Raw genomic sequence first — 23,298 nt, forward strand, 5'->3', positions numbered from 1 at the left:
TTGTGGATCACAAAGGGGCGCAACAAAATTTCTGAAGGAATAGCAATGTTTGGTGTTTTATATTCTGGTTTCATAGATATGTCCATATGTCAAAATTCACCAAATTGTACACTTTAAGCATCTGCAGTTAATCATTAAGTCAATATACTTCAATAAGGTAGTTTTTTTTTAAAGGTTCTCAAATATAATTTTCCTTCCAGTTCATAAAAGAACATATTTCAAAAGATCAGGACTCTTCTTCAGTCATTTACAGAGAAAGTAAAAATAGTATGATACTGAAATAATTTATTTAGTTTAATAACATAGCACAGTTAATACTGGTCAGAAAAGAGTAGGTGTGTATGCATGTGAAAACATACCATTTCCAAAAGAAGTAGTTCTTCTCTTTCTTTCTCTTGATCCAACAAATCTTTCTCATAAAACTTTTTCTGAAACTAAGTTTAAAGTTTAAAATGAAATTGTGAAACAGTAATGATGAGTCTCTACCAATTTTTAAAGATTCCTTTCCACATAAGATAAAGGGAGTATACTTACAGCATCCATGGACATTTCCATTCTGTCCAACTCTAACACGGTCTGTAAAGAAAATGTTTTAAAATAATTCAACAGCAATTAAATCAACTATTCATTTCTCAAAAAGACTCCTTTTCTAGAGAGAGGTTCAAAGAAGAGATTCCTCCACTATGTGAAAGGCTAAATTAAAAAACCTCTAAAGTTCTTCCTAACTCTGTGCTGATTTTTAATCGGCCACTATATATTAATACCAGGATTTCCCTGGTGGCTCAGATGGTAAAGCGTCTGCCTACAATGCAAAAGACCTGGCTTCAATCCCTGGGTTGGGAAGATCCCCTGAAGAAGGAAATGGCAACCCACTCCAGTACTCTTGCCTGGAAAATCCCATGGATGGAGGAGCCTGGTAGGCTACAGTCCATGGGGCCGCAGAGTCAGATACGACTGAGCGATTCACTTCACTTCATACATTAATACCAGGATCAATTTGAACTTTAAAGGTTCTTAATCTTAAGAAAAGCAGGTCTGGAGGATTCTTTTAAATACTAAATACATGCAATTTAATTAATTTCTAATAACTCCCTGTGCCACTCTTTCCTGAATGTTCAGAAATATAATTTTTGAAATTAAAAAAATCTTTTAGCTAAATACATAAGAAGCTGGCTATCATTTGGTTTAATATTCTTGGTTCCTTTCCACAGAAACTTTTGATCCCTATGACATTCTAATGAATAGAAAAAATTTTGTTCTTAAAGCATTCACTTAATTTATGTCTTTCAGAATACACTGTCTGAAATAAATTATTTCAATCAAACACTGGCCCATCTAATCCAGGGTTTTATCTCTGACAGAAGACAGTACTTCTTTACAGGAATAACTCTGATGGTCAAGATACAAGTACATTTATTCATATGCCCAAAGTTATCGATTGCAAACATAGTATTTATTTGGTTTTATTTTTATGCTGAAATTTATGAAAATGTTACAACTCATGCTATGAAATATCCCTTTTAAATGAAATTACTTTTCATCTTAATAAACTAAGCTATTTCATTTTTATCACAAGGCTTTGAATAGCTTCCTGAAGGCTTCCCACACCAATATGTCAGTTTGATAAACATTACAGTACAGAATTTTTATGAGACAGAATGACTTCATGTGCAATGTTCTTAAAATAAGAACTGTACTCCTGAATAATCAATCCACTCAGTAATCTATCTTAATTATAGCATTTTGCTCCTATTTAATAGGGTCAGCTTGAGTTATCTCTTCAGTTTATAAATACTCTCAAAAAAGTAACTAACTGGAACTTCCCTGGTGGGGTAGGGGTTAAAAATCCACCTTTGGATGCAGGGGACACAAGTTCAATCTCTGGTCAGGAAACTAAGATCCCACATGCTGCTGGGCAACTAAGCCCATACTCCACAAGGGAGATCTTACATCTGGCAACTAAGACCCAATGCAGCCAAATTAACTATTTTAAAAAGTAACTGTTTCATGTTTACTATTTTGAAAGTTAACACCATCTCCTATACTTCTGTAATTAAATGGTAAAGACAGAAATATCTGGTAGAAACAAAAGTATGTATATCTATGTTTTTAGATTTAGATGCATGTCCAAATTCTGAGTATTTTTGATTATTTCAGTTAATGAAAGGAGAATTTACATTTCAGTAAAATAAAATTATACTCATTAATACTAAGTTATCAAATCACTTTTTAAAAAAGCTTCTTATGCAACATCACAAGGATCCCTAGAAAAAAGAAAAAAAAAAAATCAAAGGATTCTCTTTTTTCCCCCCTCATCATTGACATCAAGTTGCTTATGACATTAATAAATTCATTCCTCTCAACTACAGATAAAGGCTCAAAAACTATGTATCCTGAATTTCACATTCAGATTCACAGAAATAACAACTTGACTTAATCTCATAAAAACATGTTAAATGTTTGGCGAAAGAGGTTTTGAAGACTAAAGTATTTTCAAGTTTGACTTCACTAACCCAAATGTTTACTGTTTCAGTGTTAAACACTGCCAAACAATCCATATAAGATCACAGGCTTAAAAAAAACTAACAAAAAGCCATAAAACACAATGTTACATAATTGAAAAGGGGTAAGGAGTCTCTATTCCAGCCCTAGAGCTGCCACTTACTAATAAGATCCTAAGGTGATACCTAACATTTCTAGGTCCAGAGCTTCTGCAAAGTCAAACAGATCACTGAAGGCCCTTCGAACCCTTTCATGGCTAAGTTTCTAGCTAGCTGGCTATGCTGGGTCTCAGTTGTGGCATGTGGGTAGTTCCCTGACAGGGAATTTACCCAGGCCCCTGCATTGGGAGCGTGGGTTCTTGGCCATTGGACCACCAGGGAAGTCTCAGGGCTAAGTTTCTATCAAATGTGACTTTACCAACAAAGGCTTACCAATTATAATCACTTATAAGTAGTCTGGTGAGTGAAACATCCATGACTAGCTTTAAAGTATTTACAGAGTACCTACAATGCAAGCTCTCTCATAGAGCTTATATTACCAATAATAAAAGCTTAATGCTTCAGTGCTCTGTGCTTAGTCACTCAGTCCTGTCCGACTCTTTCCAACTCCATGGACTACAGCCCACCAGGCTCCTCTGTCCATGAATCCCGGGATTCTCCAGGCAAGAATACTGGAAAGGGTTGACATGCCCTTCTCCAGGAGATCTTCCCAAGCAAAGGATCGAACCTAGGTCTCCCACATTGCAGGCGGACTCTTTACCAGCTGAGTCACCAGATAAGTGCTTTCTAGAAGGAACTTCCCTCTCCAGTTAGAGCACACATCCACCAAATCCTTACTACTCTAGCAATGATTTAAATATTTTAACATACTACTGTTAGCCCATCAAGTTAGCCCATCAAGTTCCCATCAAGAATAGTGAAGCTATGATTAAGACCATTTAACCCAAGAAAGACAAATGCCAAGGCAAGAGGGATACTTACTCTTTTTACAATAGCCAGAACATCTTTATCTTTTTCTTGACAGAGGAGTTTTCTCACACACATTTCCAACTGCTGAAGTAGATGCTTATCTGCAGGAATCTTCAGAGTAGATTTCACTTTGGGCAACAAGTAGCAAAGTTTCATTCTATAAAAAATTAAAAAGCATTAACCTGTGAGTGAATTTAATAACCTGGAATAATAGTCACATGAATTTGAAAGAAAATTCAAGCTTTAGCTAGCTTGAAAGTTTAAATATATATGGAGGGCCCATGATGAGTCAAGCATTCATTATTCTGGGTGCTGAGATATGGCAGTGAATAAAATCAACACAATTCTCTGCTCTCTCACAGAGCTTTCATTCTAGTCCACAGGTAGGGAGAGAGGATAAACAAATGAAAAAGTGTTAGTCACTCAGTCGTGGCTGACTCTCTGAGACCCCACGGACTGTAGCCTGTCAGGCTCCTCTACCCATGGGATTTTCCAGACAAGAATAATGGAGTGGGTTGTCATTTCCTTCTCTGATGAATGAGTAAAATGTCCATCAAACAGTGGTAAGTACTGCAGAAAAAAAATAAAGCAAGGAAAGAAGGTGAAGGAGTACCAGAGGGAGGTTACAAGTTTCAAACAGGTGGTCAGAGAGGGTTTCTGTCAAGCTTTCACTGAAAAAAATGGCATTTAAGCAAAGACTTACAGTAAATTGGGAACTAATCCATGTGAATACCTAGAGAAGAATGTTATAGTAAGAGCAAATGCCCTGTGAGGGGAGCTTGCCTTAGGAGTTGCCCCAAATTAACAAATTGGCCCAAGCTGGCTAGAGTGGTGAGAACAGAGCAAAAACAAATTTAGCTAGAGGCCTCAGTGTGGAAATAGGAGGTCAGATCATCCAGGGCATTGCGACTACAGATTGGAAACTGGTTTTATTTTGAAAGAAATGAGAAGCCATGGAGGGTTCTGCACAGTGGGGTAAAAAGATTCAACTTAACATTTGGGAAGTATCATCTGGTTACTGTGTTGAGATTAGACTGTAGGTGGACAAGGACAGAAGGGAAAGGATAAGGGAGGCTCTTTCAGTAATCCAGGCCAGAATCCAGTAATTCAGTAATCCAGTAAGATGATGGTGGCCCTACCATCACACTGGTTCTTGAACCAGAGAAGCAGCAGTGAGAAGTGGGAAGTGGCTTGCTTCTGAATATTTTATACAAGCAGCAGGATGTGCTGAGGGCCTGGAGGTGGAATGACAAAAAGGAGGTCAAGGCTCTGACCTGAGCAAGTGGCAAGACAAAATGGTTATTTACTGAGATGGAGAAGATGGCAGAAAGAGCAAGTGTGGATGAGGAAGGTGGGGCTTAACTGGACAGATTAACTCTGAGGAGCCTGTTAGGTAGTTGATGGAAATACAGTGGGCAGTTGGCTTGATGAGTCATCTGTCCAGGGTGGATGCCCATGCTGGAGATGTGACGTCAGGAATCTTCAGAACATAGATGATACATGAACCAGGAGCCCGGAGAATTACCCAGGCAGCAAGTGCAGATTGAGAAGGAGAGATAAAAGGAGGGTTTCTATGGCACCACCATGATCCAGATGGGCTGATAAGGAACCAATAAGCAAACTGAAGAATTCCAGAGAGGTAAGAAGAAATCCAGGAGAGTACCAAAAAAAAAAAAAAAAAAAAAAACCAACCAACCAACCTACCAACCGAACAAACAGAAAAACTTCCTAGGAAAAGGTGGTACAGGAGATGTTCTATTTACTAAGCTAAGATTCTATTTGCCAGGGCTATTGTCTATTTGTGGCTGCTGTATTCATTCATTAATTTGTCTCAGCACTCTCCAGATACTGTTTTTTTTATTTCTATGCCAAAGCTTGAGACAACTAAATCCCACTCCTGGAGTTCTCAGGACCCTTTCTCAGCTGAGCTTCAGTCGAGGACTCCTCATATACAAGAAAGTTTGCCTTTTATTTAAGCAAAAAGGCAAAAGACGTTTCTTCTCCAGAATTTTCATCTCTGTACATAGCAATAATAGTCTCAAACTTATTCAGGACTCGCCACGGATACTGCTAAGCATGGTGGTGATGCCTTCTCCAGTTAAGAGGTCCCAATTACCCCAAAGAGAATTGTTTTCATTTCTGGCAGCTGAAGAGAAGGCTCCTCTGAATACCAATAGTCTTTTTCTAGCCTTGATATTGTCCAGACTCAGTGAATTTAAATTTTAAACATTCACTTAAGGAAAAACAGAAACAATCAGCAGTCCATGCACACTTCATTCTTTATAACCCAAGGCACATCTAGAAAACCTACATTCAACAGAAGCTACCCAAGCCTTAGCAATTATTTATCATGATGAGAATCCTGGGCCCAGGAGATTATGAAGATTTCAAAATTAAGGACCACACTTTTCAGGTAAGCTAAACTCTGCATATACACTATCTCAGGTATTTATTCCTCAGAACACCCCCACAAATTAAGTACCAAGGAAACTGATGCACAGAGAGGTTCTGTAAGTTGCCCGGACACGCAGCTGGTGTAGAGGTCAAGGAGTGTGGCTCTGGCCACTCTCCTTCTAACCTGCACGATCCTGCCACTCTCGCCTGTGGCGGCTTCCATTCTATCCGCCCATCTCTACAGAGTTGGGTGAAGGCTTTTGCATCCAAGAGTACGTGGTGTTACTGGACTCATTTTCTTGGCTGGCAGCTGCCCAGGCAGGAAAGTCAGAACCAAGACACATGGCTATATGATGATCTCTTACTCAACAAAACCACCAAGACTCACAGAGCAATATTCATCTTCATTTGGTTTTTGAATTGATAGGTTGCTTTCTCTTAGAGTCAATGCTATGCTGCTAGTCACACTGACTTGAGTAGAGATGATTTCATTCCCTTTCAAATAATTTTTGAAATTCCCTTTCAAAAAATTTTGTCTGATAAGGGATAATTCATCACATTGGAAGCTGTTTTTCTAGAATCACATCTTCAATTTGCAAAAGGTTTACAATGTGGTTGGATCCATTAGCTATTTACCAAGAGATAAATTCTAAAGCTGAGCGTCGAAAAATTGATGCTTTTGAACTGTGGTGCTGGAGAAGACACTTGAGAGTCCCTTGGACTGCAAGGAGATCCAACCAGTCCATCCTGAAGGAGATCAGTCCTAGGTATTCATTGGAAGGACTGATGCTGAAGCTGAAACTCTAATACTTTGGCCACCTCATGCGAAGAGTTGACTCATTGGAAAAGACCCTGATGCTTGGAGGGATTGGGGGCAGGAGGAGAAGGGGACGACAGAGGGTGAGAAGGCTGGATGGCATCACCAACTCGATGGGCATGGGTTTGAGTAAACTCCGGGAGTTTGTGATGGACAGGGAGGCCTGGTGTGCTGCGATTCATGGGGTTGCAAAGAGTCAGACACGACTGAGTGACTGAACTGAAATTCTAAAGAACTGTCACCAGGGTCTTTCAATCTACTTAAAATCACTTTAATTTAAATCTCAAGTCAAACCCTCTCACTGGCGGGACTGGGGGAAGTTTTCGGCACTGTAACTGGGAGGAAAAATTAAACAAGGCCCACAGATTACGTGCCTAAAAGCAACTCCCAGCAGAAAAGTACCCCAGACGCCCGTACCTGCCAGGAACAAGCAGGGCGGAACGGAGAGGAGCGGGCGGCATTGCTTAGGGTGAGGTCCGGCCCGAAGACCCTGAGAGCAATCGGAGGGAGCTTTTTTAAACTGTGGGATAGCAAGGGACAAAATTAACCGGCCCGAACACACTGCCGGCGGTTCGCAAAACAAAGGGACTGAGAATCTCCAGAGAAGAGCCGGCCCATCCCCGCTGGAGGTAGGAGGCAGAGGGGAGGGGAAAAGGGCAAACGCAGCCCCTGAGAAGCCACCCCCTCCCACACTGCAAACAGGCCTCCGGGTTCTAGCTAAAGACTTCCTGAGACCCGACTGGCGGTGCGTGCTGGGGCCGCGGAGGGAAAAAGCGCGCCGTACCCGGGGAGAGAGGGCGCCCAAGCCTCTGGCTGCCTGGGCCGCTCGCCGCGGAGGGAAAAGGCGCGCCGCACCCGGGGAGAGTACGCCCAAGCCTCTGGCTGCCTGGGCCGCTCGCCGCGGAGGGAAAAGGCTCGCCGCGGAGGGAAAAGGCGCGCCGCACCTAGGGAGAATACGCCCAAGCCTCTGGCTGCCTGGGCCGCTCGCCGCGGAGGGATAAGGCGTGCTGCACCCGGAAGAGTACGCCTAAGCCTCTGGCTGCCTGAACCGCTCAGGCCGGGGAAGGCACAAAACGCAGGAGCAACCGAATCTGCGCATTTGTGGAGTACCCGAAAACTGGAACCGCACTCAACGCAGGGCCCGCTCCATATAGAGCAGCCGGGAGCCTGAGCAGTGTAGACAGCGAAAGCACAGACACCCGTGAGCGGGGCAAACCCAGTGTGGCCGGAACACGGTGAGCGCTATCCACACAGAGCGGTGTCTGTCTGCAGCGCCCCGCCCTCCCCGTAGCAGGACTGGACTGAACTAGAGAACCTAAATAAGAGATCACCTCCGCCCGCCTGTGTCAGGGCGGAAATTAGACACCAAAGAGACAGCAAACAGAAGCCAAATAAATCTCAAGTCAAGAAAACCTTAGCTCTCGTTTATACAGCACAGGGAAGATGCACAAAATACTAAAGCCAATATTGTATGTTTTCTGTATTTTCTCTACAAAACAAAACCAATAACTAGATTTGTTCCTCCTAAATAATGCTCATAACATTCTCAGGCTGAACTTTTCAACATCTTTTGACAAATCTTCTTGGTATATTTCTTTCTCAACATCCATGCTATTAGTCTATGCTTCCTGGCCAATTCTTCCTGTTAAAAAATATTAAATGATTACATGTTGCCTACAATGCACATCAGTTGTTTATAAAAGATGCACATATGTCACACAGCATGAAACGAGCATGAAGCGTGGCTGGCATGTGAATACTCAGCAGGGAGCTCTGTAGTCCTGTTCAGGAAGTCTTGACTCTGACTGTGTCTCCTATGAATGTGAGTTCCTCAAACACAGAACACCGACATAGAGCACAAACACAGAAACCTCAAGGCTGACAGTTTAAAAGTCTCTTTAAATCAGTATGCAATGTACAAATAACTCAAACACTGAGTGTGTGTGTTTAATGCCACTGAGTTGTACAAAATGGTTAAAATGGTAAATTTTATGCTATGTATGTTTTACCACTACTTAAAAAAAAATTAATATGCTTATTTGGGGAGAAAAAAAAGCAAAATACAATTTATTCATTTTTTTCAATTTCCAAGCAAGCCATTTTCAGGCCTGTTTCATTTAACTTCACAGTTAATTAATCAAATCCACTTACCATTTACTGGATTTCAAAACTGTGAGAGAGCTGAACGAAGGAAAAAGAAAAGAAAAAGACTTGGAAACAGCCCTGCTTCGCTGAATAAATGGGCTATGAAAATGGACAGATCTTCTCCAAGTCAACTTTGAACGAGTTTTTTTCCTCTAGGCTTAAAAGATAGATAAGTTAATCATATCTACTCAATCTTCTCCTGATGTCAATGTGTGTATTCATGTGGCTGGAGAAGCCTGCCAGTCTGGCTGTGACTGCAGCTGTCAACCCTATAAACTAAAGGCCTGATCACACTTTCAAGTCCTACTGAGGCTCAATTAAGACTACCAAGAATCTCAAAACGAGTACAAGTTCTTGATTATTTTTAAAACCAAGAAAACACTTTTGAATATTCATTACAGTAAATACATTAAAAAGACACAATTTTTTCAAATATATTCTTGGATTAGTACCATACCTTACATTTGCTACTGGATCATGTGTCAGTTCAATAGCAGGTAGAAAGAAATATTTACAGAAAAATGATTTGGAAAAGATCTCTATAATAAATTCACAGGTATCCAAAAATCGGAGTCTGTTCCAATAACTTTTTCCTTGGCCCAGTTCTAGAAACAACAACAAAAAGTTTTGTGTTTTAATTTTTCCTACATAAAATTTCCTGTGGAAAAAAATGACAAAGCCCATGACAGTTTTTTTTATACCCACAATTTGCTTAGCAAAAACACGAGATAAAGGAAAAGAATCATATTATATACCCCTGAATTAATGAAAGCATAAAAAACAGAAACAAGTTTATTAAATATTATATTCAATTCCATAAATGAAAGTCAAGTTGTTCAGTCATGTCTGACTCTGCGACCCCATGGGCTGTAACCTACCAGGCTCCTCCATCCATGGGATTTTCCAGGCAAGAGTACTGGAGTGGGCTGCCATTTCCTTCTCCAGAGGATCTCCCCGACCCAGGAATTGAACCTGGTTCTCTCGCATTGTAGGCAGACGCTTTACTGTCTGAGTCATAAGCATTTATTAAATATTAAAGGAACATATCTACTATTTTTTGATTACCCTCTATGTGCCAAGTACTGATACATATTATCGCATTAAATCCTGAAAGCCCAACAGGATGGGCATATATTTATTCCTCCTAAACAATAAGGGTACCGAGAGTTATAGAGGTTAAAGGAACAGAGCTAGGATTCAAATGCAGGTCTGTATAACTTCAAAATCTTTTGACCAATGAAGTTAACTGTTTTCTTCCTCTTGTTTTCTTAAAATGCTTTGAAATAAAATCATACATAAACGATATTATCACTGAAAATAATTCAGGTCAATATTTAAAGGATAATTCTTTTCTCCCTCATTACACACATGTTCAAAAGCAAAATTCTTAATGTTTAAAAACAAATATAATCTCCATTCAAAATAAAACATTCTAAAGGTCAGGTCCTACCACTAAAAACTGAAAATTGAATTAAAATACAGTAAAAAAAAAAAAAAAAGAAAGAAAGAAAGAAACATTAAAGTATATTGAGCAAAATTTTTCTTAAACAGAATTTTATGTGCTCTAATTTTTTTTTTAAAGTGGTGATCCATACTTAAAATGGTAAACTATAATAACCAGAAAATCCCATTACCTGACTATGCTGGAAAATAGTTTAATAAAAGCATTAAGGCACTATGGTCAAAGTAAGTACACAATAACTAACAAATTCACTAAGTATATATAGGTGTCTATCACTACTTCAAGAATTAATTCTTTAACAAAAGGTTTTGTCTTGATTTTAGCCCACAGCAAATTAAAATAAATTTGCATTTGTTAACTGACAATTTTTTAAGACATTATAAACCTCCTCGGCTCATTAGATTCACATTTGAGTGTACTATCAAGTCTATTCAAGAGAACAAAATCCACATATTGTAATATTTAATATAGGAACACAAAACAAATTAGTAGATTCATGGATAGCCTACTTGTATTTTATTTTCAAATTGTATTCATCGGAATAGAAACTGAGCTTTCAATGATAAAGTATATGTATTTTAACTTCTCAAGTGTAAAAATTCATTAAAGGTAGACTGGAGTAGATGAATTTTTCATTCATCAAAGATCTGATCCTATAAAAAATTTCTAAAACAAACAAAAAGAAATTAGCCTATAAAGCTCAAATAGAAATATTTAGCAATACTGGCCTAATTATTCATAGCAATATGATAATATATGCCAGATCCAACTAAGGCCAACCAGTTTATTTACTTTCTGTTCTCCGAATGAGAGAGAGTGATTACTTACGTTCGATTAATTTTTGAATGACCTCATGTCTCTGTTCCTGTTTACGATTATAACGTAGAAAAATGCATAGAGTTCGTGAAGCCGCCTTTTGGACAGGTAAGACGTTCTTAAAGAAATAAGAAAGACAATTAAACAAGTTTAATGGCATACACTCTAAATAATTTGACCCCACACATCAATTTTAAGTTATCGACTAAAAGTAAAAGCAGTGCTGTCTGCCTCTGAAATCAGTGTGGAAGCGTCTTCATAATTTAATGTTATCAGTCAGGCAAATCAACTCATCTATCACACCGCAAAGTTCAAGTAATTTGGCAGAGTCACTTCCAAATCATCCAGATTTGATTTATATTTGACTCACATCTCCTTGCCACCTCATCTTAAGTGATATTCTCCCCAAATACACCTCAGCCATTTCTAGACCATGTTACTCATTTATTCAACAAACATTTGCTAGTACACACTCTGTGTCAGCTACCTTGCCAAAAATGTGCCACTTCTCAAATCCAGAGATCCTATGACCAGGTATACATCAGATTCCTCTCACTTAGATCTGCCTCCTCCACCTCAATACTATTCTTTAAGACCCCTGGTCCATGACAAAGATAAAGTTTAGAATCCAAGGGACACATGCCAATTATTCTTACTAGTGTTTTAAACTCTTTGATCCTTCGGATTTGTGTCACATCAACTGGGCAGAGAACCTTAATTCTAAGTAAATTCAACCATCCATCTTTACTATGGCTTCAAACTATGCATTAGAGAAAAGTCTCTCAACCAGGTATACTGTATCCAGTATAAATTCACATTCACTATCTTGACTTACATATATTTATATATTATAATATTCAGTTGTTGAAGATTCAGACTATCATGATAGGGATGCTTGAAATTCAAGTAGAAAAAATATACATTGCTCAGAGAATATTGCCTATTACCTCCTCTCATATTTTATACAAGCTATTTACATTCTACCTAGTACCATTTCGTGCAGTGTTTTTAACCTGTTGGAGGTAAAAAGGAATATTCACCATAAATTAGAACAGAAAATTTAAGAAACATACAAAACAGAAACATCAGTGGAATTAAGGAAAATGAATGTTAGATAAATGAACTTAAATAAAAGGATGTTACTCTTTTCTTTCGTTTTGTATATACTAATAGAATTCCAAATGCATAAACACTAATTATTTGAAACAGAAATAATATAAAATATGTATATTTTATACCTCACAGTATAAGGTAATATCTTTGGGGCAAGAAATCGAAAACAAAGATAATCATATCAAAACAAACAAAAGTCAGTTTAAAGAAACTGCGACCACTTGAGCATGTGAATAATGACTGAAATTGACTAAAACATTGTTCAATATAAAAGATGAGTCTAAATGAAAGGATAAAAACAAAAACAAAATTCATTCATTATCACTGGGTTAACTCTGAAAATTGATAGAAAATTGAAGAAATAAGCATTTATCCTCTCTTTACATTAGGAAATATATTTTAGGGAAAATTAAAAAAGCATTTATCCTGAGAAGAATGCCATCAACAATGTAGAAGAAAAGAGAATTTTAAAAGCCACTCTTTTGTAAGTTCTAATGAAATAACTGTCAGGCAAGGATCATCAGTGGATGCTAAAACTGAAGGGTAAAAGGTTACTGGGAAACTGGGTATTAAGTGTTCAAGTGTCAGCTTCAGATTATGACACAGATCACAAGGGAGAAAATACAATTTTGCAGTGAACTAACAGAGGCGTCCCTGCCTGCACAAGCACTCCAAGGTCATTTACAAAGGGATAGACGCCCAGACGCGACACAACGTAAAACACACAGCAGCGCTGATGAAGGATTCTTGCCAAAAACATTTGATCTAAGCCTTGGCAAGCCCTTATCAAACCTCCAGCTTAAAACAAATATGGAAAAGAGATAAACAAGTAAATCCATGAAGACTTCTACAGGACAACTGACTAAGTCTCTTCCACAATTCAATGTCATGAAAAAGTGGGGGAAGGGCAAAGAGGGAATCTGCTCTGGATTAAAAGCAAATTAAGAAATGTAACCACCTGAGGCTATGTATAGATCTTACTTGGATCCTATATGGAATAAAACAACTATCACACCCATTTGGGGGATAATTGGTAAACTTTGATATGAATTTTAAATGATATTAAAGATATTTGTTCATTTTGTCAAATGTAATAATGGTAACATGATTATATAGGACAATGTCCTTTTCTAGCGATGAATACTGAAATGCTTAGAGAGAAAATATGACATCTATAATTTAAACTTTTTAGCACAATGAAATGGAAAAGGCAAATATGGCAAAATGTTAACAACTGTTAAATCAGGGTGATGGGTATGTGAGAGTTCATTGTAGTATTTTCTCTGCCTTCATGCATCTTTAAATTTTTTCCATCACAGAAGTAGGAAAAAAAGTTAGTTGATGTCATTCCTTTACTCCAAAACCTTCCAAAGCCTTCCCCTGCATAACAGAATATAATCTCTGTTCTACATCATGGCTTTTGAGCGCCTGTGTGCTGTGGGCCCAAAGACCTCTCCAGGCTCATCTCTAAACCGCCACACTGGCTTCCTTGCTGACTCTCATAAAACCACGCACACCCTGAATCACATCTTTGCATTTACTCTTCCCTGTCGGGATCAGCTGTGCTTCAGACCTCCACATGGCCACTACCTTTCTTGGTCCATGCCTCCTGATCAGAGAGGGCTTTTTCCTGACCACTACATTCACAATACCCTCCATCACTTTCTTGCCCTCTACCCTGCGTTTTAGTTATTCCTTGTACTTTTCATCCCTGGTGTCCAATACACTGGGTTGGCCAATATGTTCATTCGGGTTTTTTTGTAACATCTTAAACAGAAACCTGAATGAAATTTTTGCCAACCCAATATGTGTGTGTTGTCTGTCTCCAATAGAACTTAAAGTTCTGTGAGAACAGATCCTTTATCTTCATTCACTAACAGTACACAGCACATTGTAAGTGCTCAATAAATTTTATTAAGTGAATGAATGAATATTATGACCATTAGATATGGAACTAAAAATATAAACCTTCTTTTCCAGAAGACACTGAAATGAAATATAAATGTCTTTATTTGATCATGAAAATGTGCTATAGTAAATCAGATATCTCTTTTAAGTGTAGTGCCTCCTTGCAAAAGAAAACAAAGCAAACTCCTCAGACTTGAAAGTATTTTGTTCACACTATGGTGTAAATTATTTCTCTTTCCTGATATGAGAGGCTAAAAATATGAAATAATTTTGTATACTTATTAGCTTTATAAACACAAAGATGACTCCTTAGTAATTAGGTTGAGACAAACAGTTAAGATCAAGCTTCATAGGACTTATCACCTCCTGTTAATACATTTTATTTTACTATTTATCACTTCCCATACCATCACCTCTTTAGAACTCAAGGTCCATTAGAGCAGGAATCTGTCTTGTTCACACCCAGATCCCCAGCTTTCAAAACAGTGCATGAAACACAGCAAACAGAAGCTGACTGTTGAATAGTCATCAATAAATTCTGCTTGACTTTATGTGAGATTTTCTATGTGGTGCATTCATGCATTATCTCTAATAAGAAGTTATTTTTGCCAGTATCACTTTTTAAGATGACCACACCTATAAAGCCACCTTCAACTGCTAGGTGATACATGGAACAAACTTCAAGCAGAGGTGTTAGCATAAGATACACACCTATCGTTTTAGTTAAGTTATAAAATGACACCAGTAATGAGAATTCAAAGTACTCTTTAAAAAATAGTTTCTAACACATACACATTTTGTAGAACTTTTGTATACTTGAAAAGAATGGTAGTAGGATGTCATAGTCAACATATAATCAAACTTAAATGATTCTCTGGGAATTTTAAGGAAAAAAGGCAGACAATTTACTCTATGTGGAAATTTGAGTACAAGCCTTTCTTTCCCTCTGCTTTTGACTCTAATTTTGAGGTTATCCATAGCAGGGCATCCATGTTTTTTCTATAAACTGTATCTGTTACAAGGTAAAAGAAAGAGAAAGCAAACTAATATTCAGGGGTTTAAGGAATACTCTTAGGTAAGGTGAAAGAGCACAGCTGAGGCCATGACACATGGAAGGTGCACGTCAGAGCAGAAGTCACTGTGCAGTTGAGACTCCTGCCAGTCTCTCCCTGGAGCACTGTATCAAGCTTGAAGCCAGTGTGTTGACACCCTCCCCTGTGCAGCCCTCTCTTCAGCTGGGTTCAAAAGGAGAACCCAGTAAGGAAGCAAAGGTAACAACACCCCTCCAGGCAGAAGGGTGTGAACGGAGCTTGCTGTTCGATTTCAAGAATGTGGAGAATTTGCTTAATTCCAAAATGTGTGCCAGTTCAAGAAAAAATCAGATTACAGGCATTGGGCTCACATTTGTCATCATGATTGTGAACATTCTTTGTAAGAAACGATAATAGATCTGATCACTTGATATGACTTGCGGCAGACAGGCATATTTCTGGAGCAGCTTCTCATGAGTTCTCCACTTTAAAGAGGCTGCTGCTCGCTGCTCAGCAGCTGTGAGAGCTGGAACCAAGTCAGGCAGAGATGATAACTGAAGAAGAAAACACATCAAGAGAATCAAAGATAATTAAATACATCAGCTGCAGCATTCAGCCAAATTATTCAGTCTCACAATACACCGGGGAAGGGAATACTCTTAATCATTTCCGAACTTAGGAGGCATTGCAGTTGTCACAGGGAGGTAATTATTCAGTAAAATCAAATATTTTTTTAAAATCTATAAGTAAAATTTATGATTCCTGGCAACAAAATTTGGAAAGAGACAGATTCATAGCTCTTCCAGTTAAAGTAAAATGTATTCTATTTCACCATCAGCAAACTTTGATATGCTAAATCCTACCCTTTGTCCTCACTAGTTGTTATTCTTGCAATAATAATTAATGCTAATAAAAACTGAAAATATGAAAGTAAACCCCAAGGACTGTAAATAAAGATTGTGGTAAGAAAGGTAGAGGAAATTCAAGCTGTCATAACTCCAAAAGACTTTTACTGAGCGCTTCTAGGTGGCCAGCACTAGGTTAAGTGTTTTTCATACATTCTTTCATTGATTCCTCTCAACATCTCTGCAGAGTAAGGTCACCCATACAAGATCCAGAAGCTCTTTTGATCCATGGGATTCACCTTATTTTCTTGAACACTGCTCTCCCCACCAGTAGACATCAGTTCCAGAATCTCTGGAAGATGATCTATGAGAGCATCTAGTACCTGTTAACAGAGATACTGATTACCCTTCTTGTGATGGCTGTGTTTTTCTAATCTTAGACTAATTAACAAGCCAACTTCCACGCAGAAATAGTGGGAAGTTACCAAAGAGCATCTGGGGGGTTTCTAGTCTCCTGCTCTGTCATGTTTTTGCTACAAAGTCTTAGAAACATAATCAACTACCTTGGTCAAACTACCTTTGAAAAGAGGTTAGTATGTCTGCCTCTTGATACTATTCAAACAGTCTCGATGCAAGGCAGCCTAACAACATCCTTAAAACTGCCTCCCAACTTTTGAAAAACAGTTTAAGTTGGATGACACCCTCAGAGGTGTCTCACGTTGAATAGCTGAGCTTTGGTAAGCCAGCAGCTGTTTGAGTGAATAGGATACACTAGATAAAGTATCAAAATTAAATGTTTCAGAGGCTCCACAATGCTAAGGGAAATAAAAAGATATAAAATGTGATTGATATAGCATATGATCACAATTGTATAAAACTTAAAAAACCTTTATACAGAAAAAATAGAAAATGAAAACATACAAGAAAATATTAAATAGAAATAGTGATTAGAATAAAAGTACTCTTTTGTCTGTCTACTTTTTGACATTTCCAAAGTTTTCCATAACATAACAAATAAACATACATATATATATTTTAAAACTTAATATTTTGTTATAAAAGACCTTCCCAATTTCTAGTCTATGACACAGTCTCTCATCAATTACAAGCTTCCAGGACTAGTCAGCTATTAGAATTCATGAATTCCTAAGAAGCAGGAAAATAAAAAGGGCATTGATACACTCAAACCTGATATAAAAGTAAAAAACAAACAGTAAGAAGATATTACCTCCAATGATTCATCTTGCAACAATGTTATTAGTTCTTTATGTATTAAATATACTCCAGAATTCAGAAGTTTAGACACCTAAAATGTAGCAATAAAGTCTCTCAGATTTGAGATTACTAGACATATAAAGGTTATAACAATTTTTAAAAAAATAATCCCTGTCAGATTTACTTCCAAAATGAGACCTGGTTACAACATAAATATAAAATTAGATTTCTAGAAAAAATTACTTGCACACCTAATAAGCTTTTCAGTCTGCATCTTACCATGCTGGAGTGTATGAACACATGAGGGTACGGAAGTGCACAGTTAGGGGTGGGAGGTGTAGAAGAATGGATTTATCAATCGTAAGTCTCCTATCACAAGCAGTAATGAGCCCATGGATGCCTGTAGTTCATGTTCTAGTCTTAGAGCAGCCGACAGGGTGTTTCAAGAGAGTGAAGCCAGGGGAGCACTCATCCTGGTTTAGAGCTCCCAGAGGGCACAAGTTCTGCTGAAGGCCAGCAGTCACACAAGGGACAGAGCAAATTTTTCCAAAGACTTCAATCAACAAGAGAGGAGTTGGGAGTTGTTCAGTCTCTAAGTTGTGTCCAAGTCTTTGCAACCCCATGGACTGCAGCAGGTCAGGTTCCTCTGTCCTTCACTGTCTCCCAGAGTTTGCACAAACTCATGTCCACCGAGTCGGTGATGTCATCCAACCATCTCATCCTTTGTTGCCCCCTTCTCCTGCCCCCAATCTTTCCCTGATGCTGGGAAAACATAATCTTAAGTCTAAACTAATCCAGCTCCTTTATGAACCACTTTTTTCCCCCTCCAGACAAGCAATGGTAAAAATCTACAATGGTAGATTCACCAGATTCTACTTTACCTTTAAGTATTTTTTTAACATACTAGGTTTGAGTAAGTTTTAGTTGAAAAGGGAGCTCCTGATAAAGAAGGTATTTCAACAATCTTTGCTCTACAAGGTTGTTTTTGATTTCAAAGTATTTTGAAAATACTATCTTTCTCAAAAACAAGAATAAACTTGGACCATACTAGAGTAATAATCAGAATCCAGTAATAACATTGTCAGGAAAATTTAAATCCACCAGTGGATTTTCATTATTTAAAAGGACAAACCTACACTAAACATTCATTTATGGAGTCAAGTATCATCTTAACCCACCATCATGGTATGACTGGGTGAATACAGAAACTAGTCCCCCAGGAAACAGCAAAACCAATGATTTCCAAACTCACTTCTATCAGTGAAATATTCTTGTATATATATTTCAATACGCCTATTTCTATGGTGCGAACACATTATGTCCACTATAAAACTTAAATAAAAATAAAACAGTAAAGGCATGAGATAAAAATAAACTTAAGTAGAAACTCTCACATTGCATAAACACTGCTTTCTCAGACTCTAATCTCATGCAACCATCTCATGAACTGATCTAGACAAATACAAGTATGCAGGGCAGCAACCAAGCATAAATGCCTTAATACACATAGGAGATAAGTAGTTGATTCAGCCAGCTAGAGCCCTCTGCCATTTCTCCTTCTCCAAGCATATTCCTATATGTGTATTTACAAAGATGACTTAACTGTTCAACAATGAATTATTTTAATTAATTATATCATTTAAAGGGAATCTTTCTTGGACTTTGCACACAGAACTTTCATTTAATTCACACCAGAAAAAAACAAGCAATGAATATCATTCAACAGTCAAGAGTCTAAAGCAACATTTCTAATGCTGCTATGGATATCCTACATAGTTTTAGCTAACCTAACAATGCTTTGAACACAGTTCAAGGAAGGAGATACAATATTCTCACTGAGAATAAGAATATTACTATAAATATTTATAAAATATTTATATATATATTATATATATATAAAATAAACATAAAATATTTATAAAATTACTATAAAATATTTATAAATAAATATTTTATTCAGCCACTCAGATTTTTTTAATTTCTTTTTAAAAATTTTATCTTTTGGCTGCACCTCAAGGCATATGAGATCTTACTTCCCCAACTGGGAAACGAACCCATGCCCCCTGAATCAGCAGCATGCAGTCTTACCCACTGGATCACTAAGGAAGTCCCAAGCCACTCAGATGTTTTTATGTGACAGTCTTGAAGTCGACAAATGATAGTTTATACATGCTTATGGCAATGATGGCATGCATGTACTTCCTACAGTCACTCAAGAAACATGCCCTAAATTTCAGCCTCAAGGGTTAATTACATTTACCATAAAATTTAAATTCACTTTTGTGGGACTTCCCTGGTGATCCAGTGGTTAAGACTCTACTTCCACTTCAGGGGGCATGAGTTCATTCCCTGGTTGGGGAACTAAGATTCCCACATGTCCCTCGTCAAGGTAAAAAAAAATTCACTTTTGCTCTGACACTATGAAGAGTTGTCATAACTGCTGAATATATAAGCTGTGCTCACAAAATATGAACCATGTATGGTAAAAGCCACAAATTTAAATAAATACTCTCTCAATTTGCCATTTGTTCTCAGGTTCTTGAGTTTAGGTGCAATGCTAAATATAAACATTATAAAGCATTATAAAACTGATTTTACTTCCAGATCTACAGCCATATTCATACCACAATGTCTGGCTTAAAGTAAGAGATAGTATAATTTAAGACAAGATATACTGAATGAATGGATTAATACATGATAAATGAATGTAATATCTATATGTAAATGAATTATGTAAACTCTCTGAACAGAATTATAAGAATTTTTCCAAATTTAGGATTAGAATATGAAAGAGATATGGAGCCAATATCTTTTAATAAATCTGAAAACAAAAGTGTACAACACATCAGAAAAGCACCTAGTACATGTAAGTAAAAAACAACAAATATAAAGTGGTTATCACTTTTTCAGACTTACTTCATAAAAGCAAATAGCAATAGTGTATCTGACTGGTACTTCGGGGTCATGACAAAGGCAGAAGAATGTAGAATAGAGTTCCATGTGGAAGTTTTTGGGATCAACAAAAACAATCATGGCCTGGTGGAGGTGGAAGAAGATGAGTTTCGAAGAGAAAAACATGCATCAATAACAATATCATAATCATTTCACTTAAATTGAAATCATGTTCTCTGAATCATAATTTAGTTAGAAATAATATTTGGAAGATCCAAATACACGCATATAATTCTAACATATATACATAGAGACAAATATAAATTACACCAACATATATCAGACATAATGCTAACTAATAAGTGTCAAATATGGCAATAGTTTTCAGTGTCATCTATTCACATATTTTAAGTTATAATTAAAATGTGTAGCCACTACAAATGTATAATGTATTACCGGAAAGTTATAAGCACAGTTCTTCCGTACTGAAATATATTTCTTCTCCTGCTCTAAGATTTGGGGTGGTATCTGGTTTTCATTGTGTCCATTTTCCTGTTGCAAACCCAATGTACAAAGTTTCTTATAAAACTCCAAAAATCTCAAGTGTTGATCTGGAGTAAAAATTCCTAAAACACATGTAAAACCTTTGATCAACATTTTAATTGAAAACAAAAATTAAAGAGAGAAAAGCAAAGTGCAGTAATTAGAATCACATATTTAAACAAATGGTTGGAAATCATGAGTAAAAGTAATAATGAGAAAAGAGTAACTACTGTGAAGAAATCTAATGGGTCTTTACCTTATGTTAATTTTAATAATATTTTTATTTTAATTTTGATAGTATAAACTATGCGGTGCAGGAATTATACCTGCATTAATTTCTGCAGCATGTACCACAGTATAGACCACTAACAAATAATTACAATAATAATATAGCAGCCATTATTGCTATTTATTTCTGGTAAATATTTTAAAGTTGCCTACAGAGAAGACATGCATATATGTCTGCAGAGAAAGAACTTAAAAATGGGATCTGAGGGAATTCTCTGGTGGTCAAGTGGTTAAGACTTGGCACTTTGACTGCCAGGGACCTGAGTTTGATCCTTGGTTGGGGAACTAAGATCCCAGGAGCTGTGGGGCGTAGCAAAAAAAAAAAAAAAAAAAGCCCCAAATATGAAAGACAGCAAAATAAACCCAAAATACTTTTGATCAATGATTGGTTCCATATTCAAATACAATCTTAAAGAGCTAGTAACTCAACAAATATTGCAATACTTTTTTCAACAGTCTATTGAAAGCCTATAATCCACATAAAAATATTTTTTGCTATGCTAGATTGTTACAATTAATGCTTACATTATTTTAATAAGAGAGAACTGAGTAATACATTTAAAATGCCAAGAGTTACAGGTATTATTCTACACTCTAATTTGAACTGCTCATGTGATATATTAATCATTCAAAAAAAATTAATAAGGGTATACTTACTATGTACCAATAGTCAATATACCTAAACTTCTATGATCAAATGCCAACCAATATAAAAGATAAGATATTCAGAAATTTAAAGGGCTGTGCCTATTTCACCGCCATTGTTCTCTCACACAGGTTCTATCAATGAAAAGTCATTAAGATGTTACACACTTAGGGTGTGTAATGTTACACACTTATACGGTAGGCTTTGCGACTGAAGAACTGCAGTTTAGGGGCTAAGGTAAAAGAAAAAGGAAAAATTCTCTGCAATCTTGACATTCTTAGCACATATCATACCATATAATCCATGGCATAGTTTTCCTAAATGGAAAGATAAAGAAATAAGAATTGATTCATCTGCTTTGAAAGATTTTTCACAAAATGATTTCACTACAGGAAGTATAGTTTGACTTCTGTCATCTGAAAGACAAGAATAAAACACAGTTTAGATCCAGTTGCCCACACTGCAAATGTGCAAATTACTGTATACACACTTCAGAAAGAAAAATTACTATGTTAGTCTCAGAGTAACAGAAAATATCTGACAACAATGACGATGGAGGTATGATATAAAGAGGAAGTGAGAAGTGAGTGGAAATCATCAAGAACTTTAGACAGGCTAAAGGGTTTGTGGGCTCCCCTTGTGGTTCAGGGTAAAGAACCTGCCTGTCAATGCAGGAGTTGTGGGTTTGATCCCGGGTTGGAAAGATCCCCTAGAGAAGGTAATGGCAACCCACTCCAGTATTCTTGCCTAGTGTTAGCATTCTTATAGTCATGTAGATTCATACCATGCTGCATTTTATCATTTTATTTTTGATATATTTTAAAAGTTAGTTCATATTACATTCTGTATAATGAATGTCTTCACTTTTACTTCTTATGTGACTCTTTTTAAAAAACTGATTTGATTCTTTGAGTGTTTGCTTACTCATAAGTTTCTGATATTAATTAATAATATTTCAGTTTTGATTTCAAATACTCCCTGAATTTCCCACAGTTCTCTTAAACTTTCAGAAAAGAATCACTACTTTATTAGGGTCAAACCAGTCAATCCTAAAGGAAATCAACCCTGAATATTCATTGGAAGGACTAATGCTGAAGCTCCAATACTTTGGCCACCTTATGTGAACAGCTGACTCAATGGAAAAGACCCTGATGCTGGGAAAGATCAAAAGCAAGAGGAGAAGGTGCCAGCAGAAGATGAGATGGTTAGATAGCATCACTGACTCAAAGAACACGAATTTGAACAAACTTCGGAAGATAGTGAAGGACAGAGGAGACTGGTATGCTGCAGTCCATGGCATGGCAAAGAGTCAGACATGACTTAGCTACTGAACAACAACAAAATTAAGGGTCTGACAACACTAAGCAAAATTTTGTAACAGGATTATCGGTGTTATTACTACTGCTATTATTATCATCACATTTCAGTACCATATCTATTGTTTTTACTAAATAACACTCATCCAACATATACTGAATTTCTTAAAGAACAAACATTAACAGAAATAGAAAAGTGAATGATAAAGGGTTTCTGAACTTCAGACCAGCAAAGAAATCAAGTCCCCAAAATATCATAAGACAATGTGATCATTGTTTAAATAGTTAGTATAAGGCTGAAGTCTGCAACTATTTTTGCAAATATTCTAGGTTTTGTAGTTTATCTGTCACAAGTACTCAACTCAGTCACTTTGGCACAAAATAGCTAGAGACAATA

The 23,298-nt window shown here is 37.0% G+C and overlaps 1 protein-coding gene across 4 annotated transcripts in view; it reads right to left on the minus strand.

The window, feature by feature from the left end:
- Nucleotides 1–23,298, minus strand: part of PPP4R4 (protein phosphatase 4 regulatory subunit 4) — a 101,661-nt gene that overhangs the window by 19,864 nt on the left and 58,499 nt on the right. For 3 of the 4 annotated variants that reach the window (XM_020899165.2, XM_070477899.1, XM_020899167.2), the window contains 11 exons: nt 21,879–22,001; nt 20,565–20,734; nt 20,133–20,252; nt 17,230–17,307; nt 16,301–16,384; nt 15,528–15,710; nt 11,117–11,222; nt 9,284–9,431; nt 3,483–3,627; nt 535–576; nt 360–434 (listed from right to left, as the gene is read on the minus strand). In XM_020899165.2, the coding sequence (XP_020754824.2) occupies nt 360–434; nt 535–576; nt 3,483–3,627; nt 9,284–9,431; nt 11,117–11,222; nt 15,528–15,710; nt 16,301–16,384; nt 17,230–17,307; nt 20,133–20,252; nt 20,565–20,734; nt 21,879–22,001 (1,274 nt within the window). The remainder of the gene's footprint in view (nt 1–359; nt 435–534; nt 577–3,482; nt 3,628–9,283; nt 9,432–11,116; nt 11,223–15,527; nt 15,711–16,300; nt 16,385–17,229; nt 17,308–20,132; nt 20,253–20,564; nt 20,735–21,878; nt 22,002–23,298) is intronic. The other variant, XM_020899166.2, reaches the window with a different exon arrangement.

This window comes from Odocoileus virginianus, chromosome 16 (assembly GCF_023699985.2).
Source record: "Odocoileus virginianus isolate 20LAN1187 ecotype Illinois chromosome 16, Ovbor_1.2, whole genome shotgun sequence".
NCBI classification, from domain to species: Eukaryota; Metazoa; Chordata; class Mammalia; order Artiodactyla; family Cervidae; genus Odocoileus; species Odocoileus virginianus.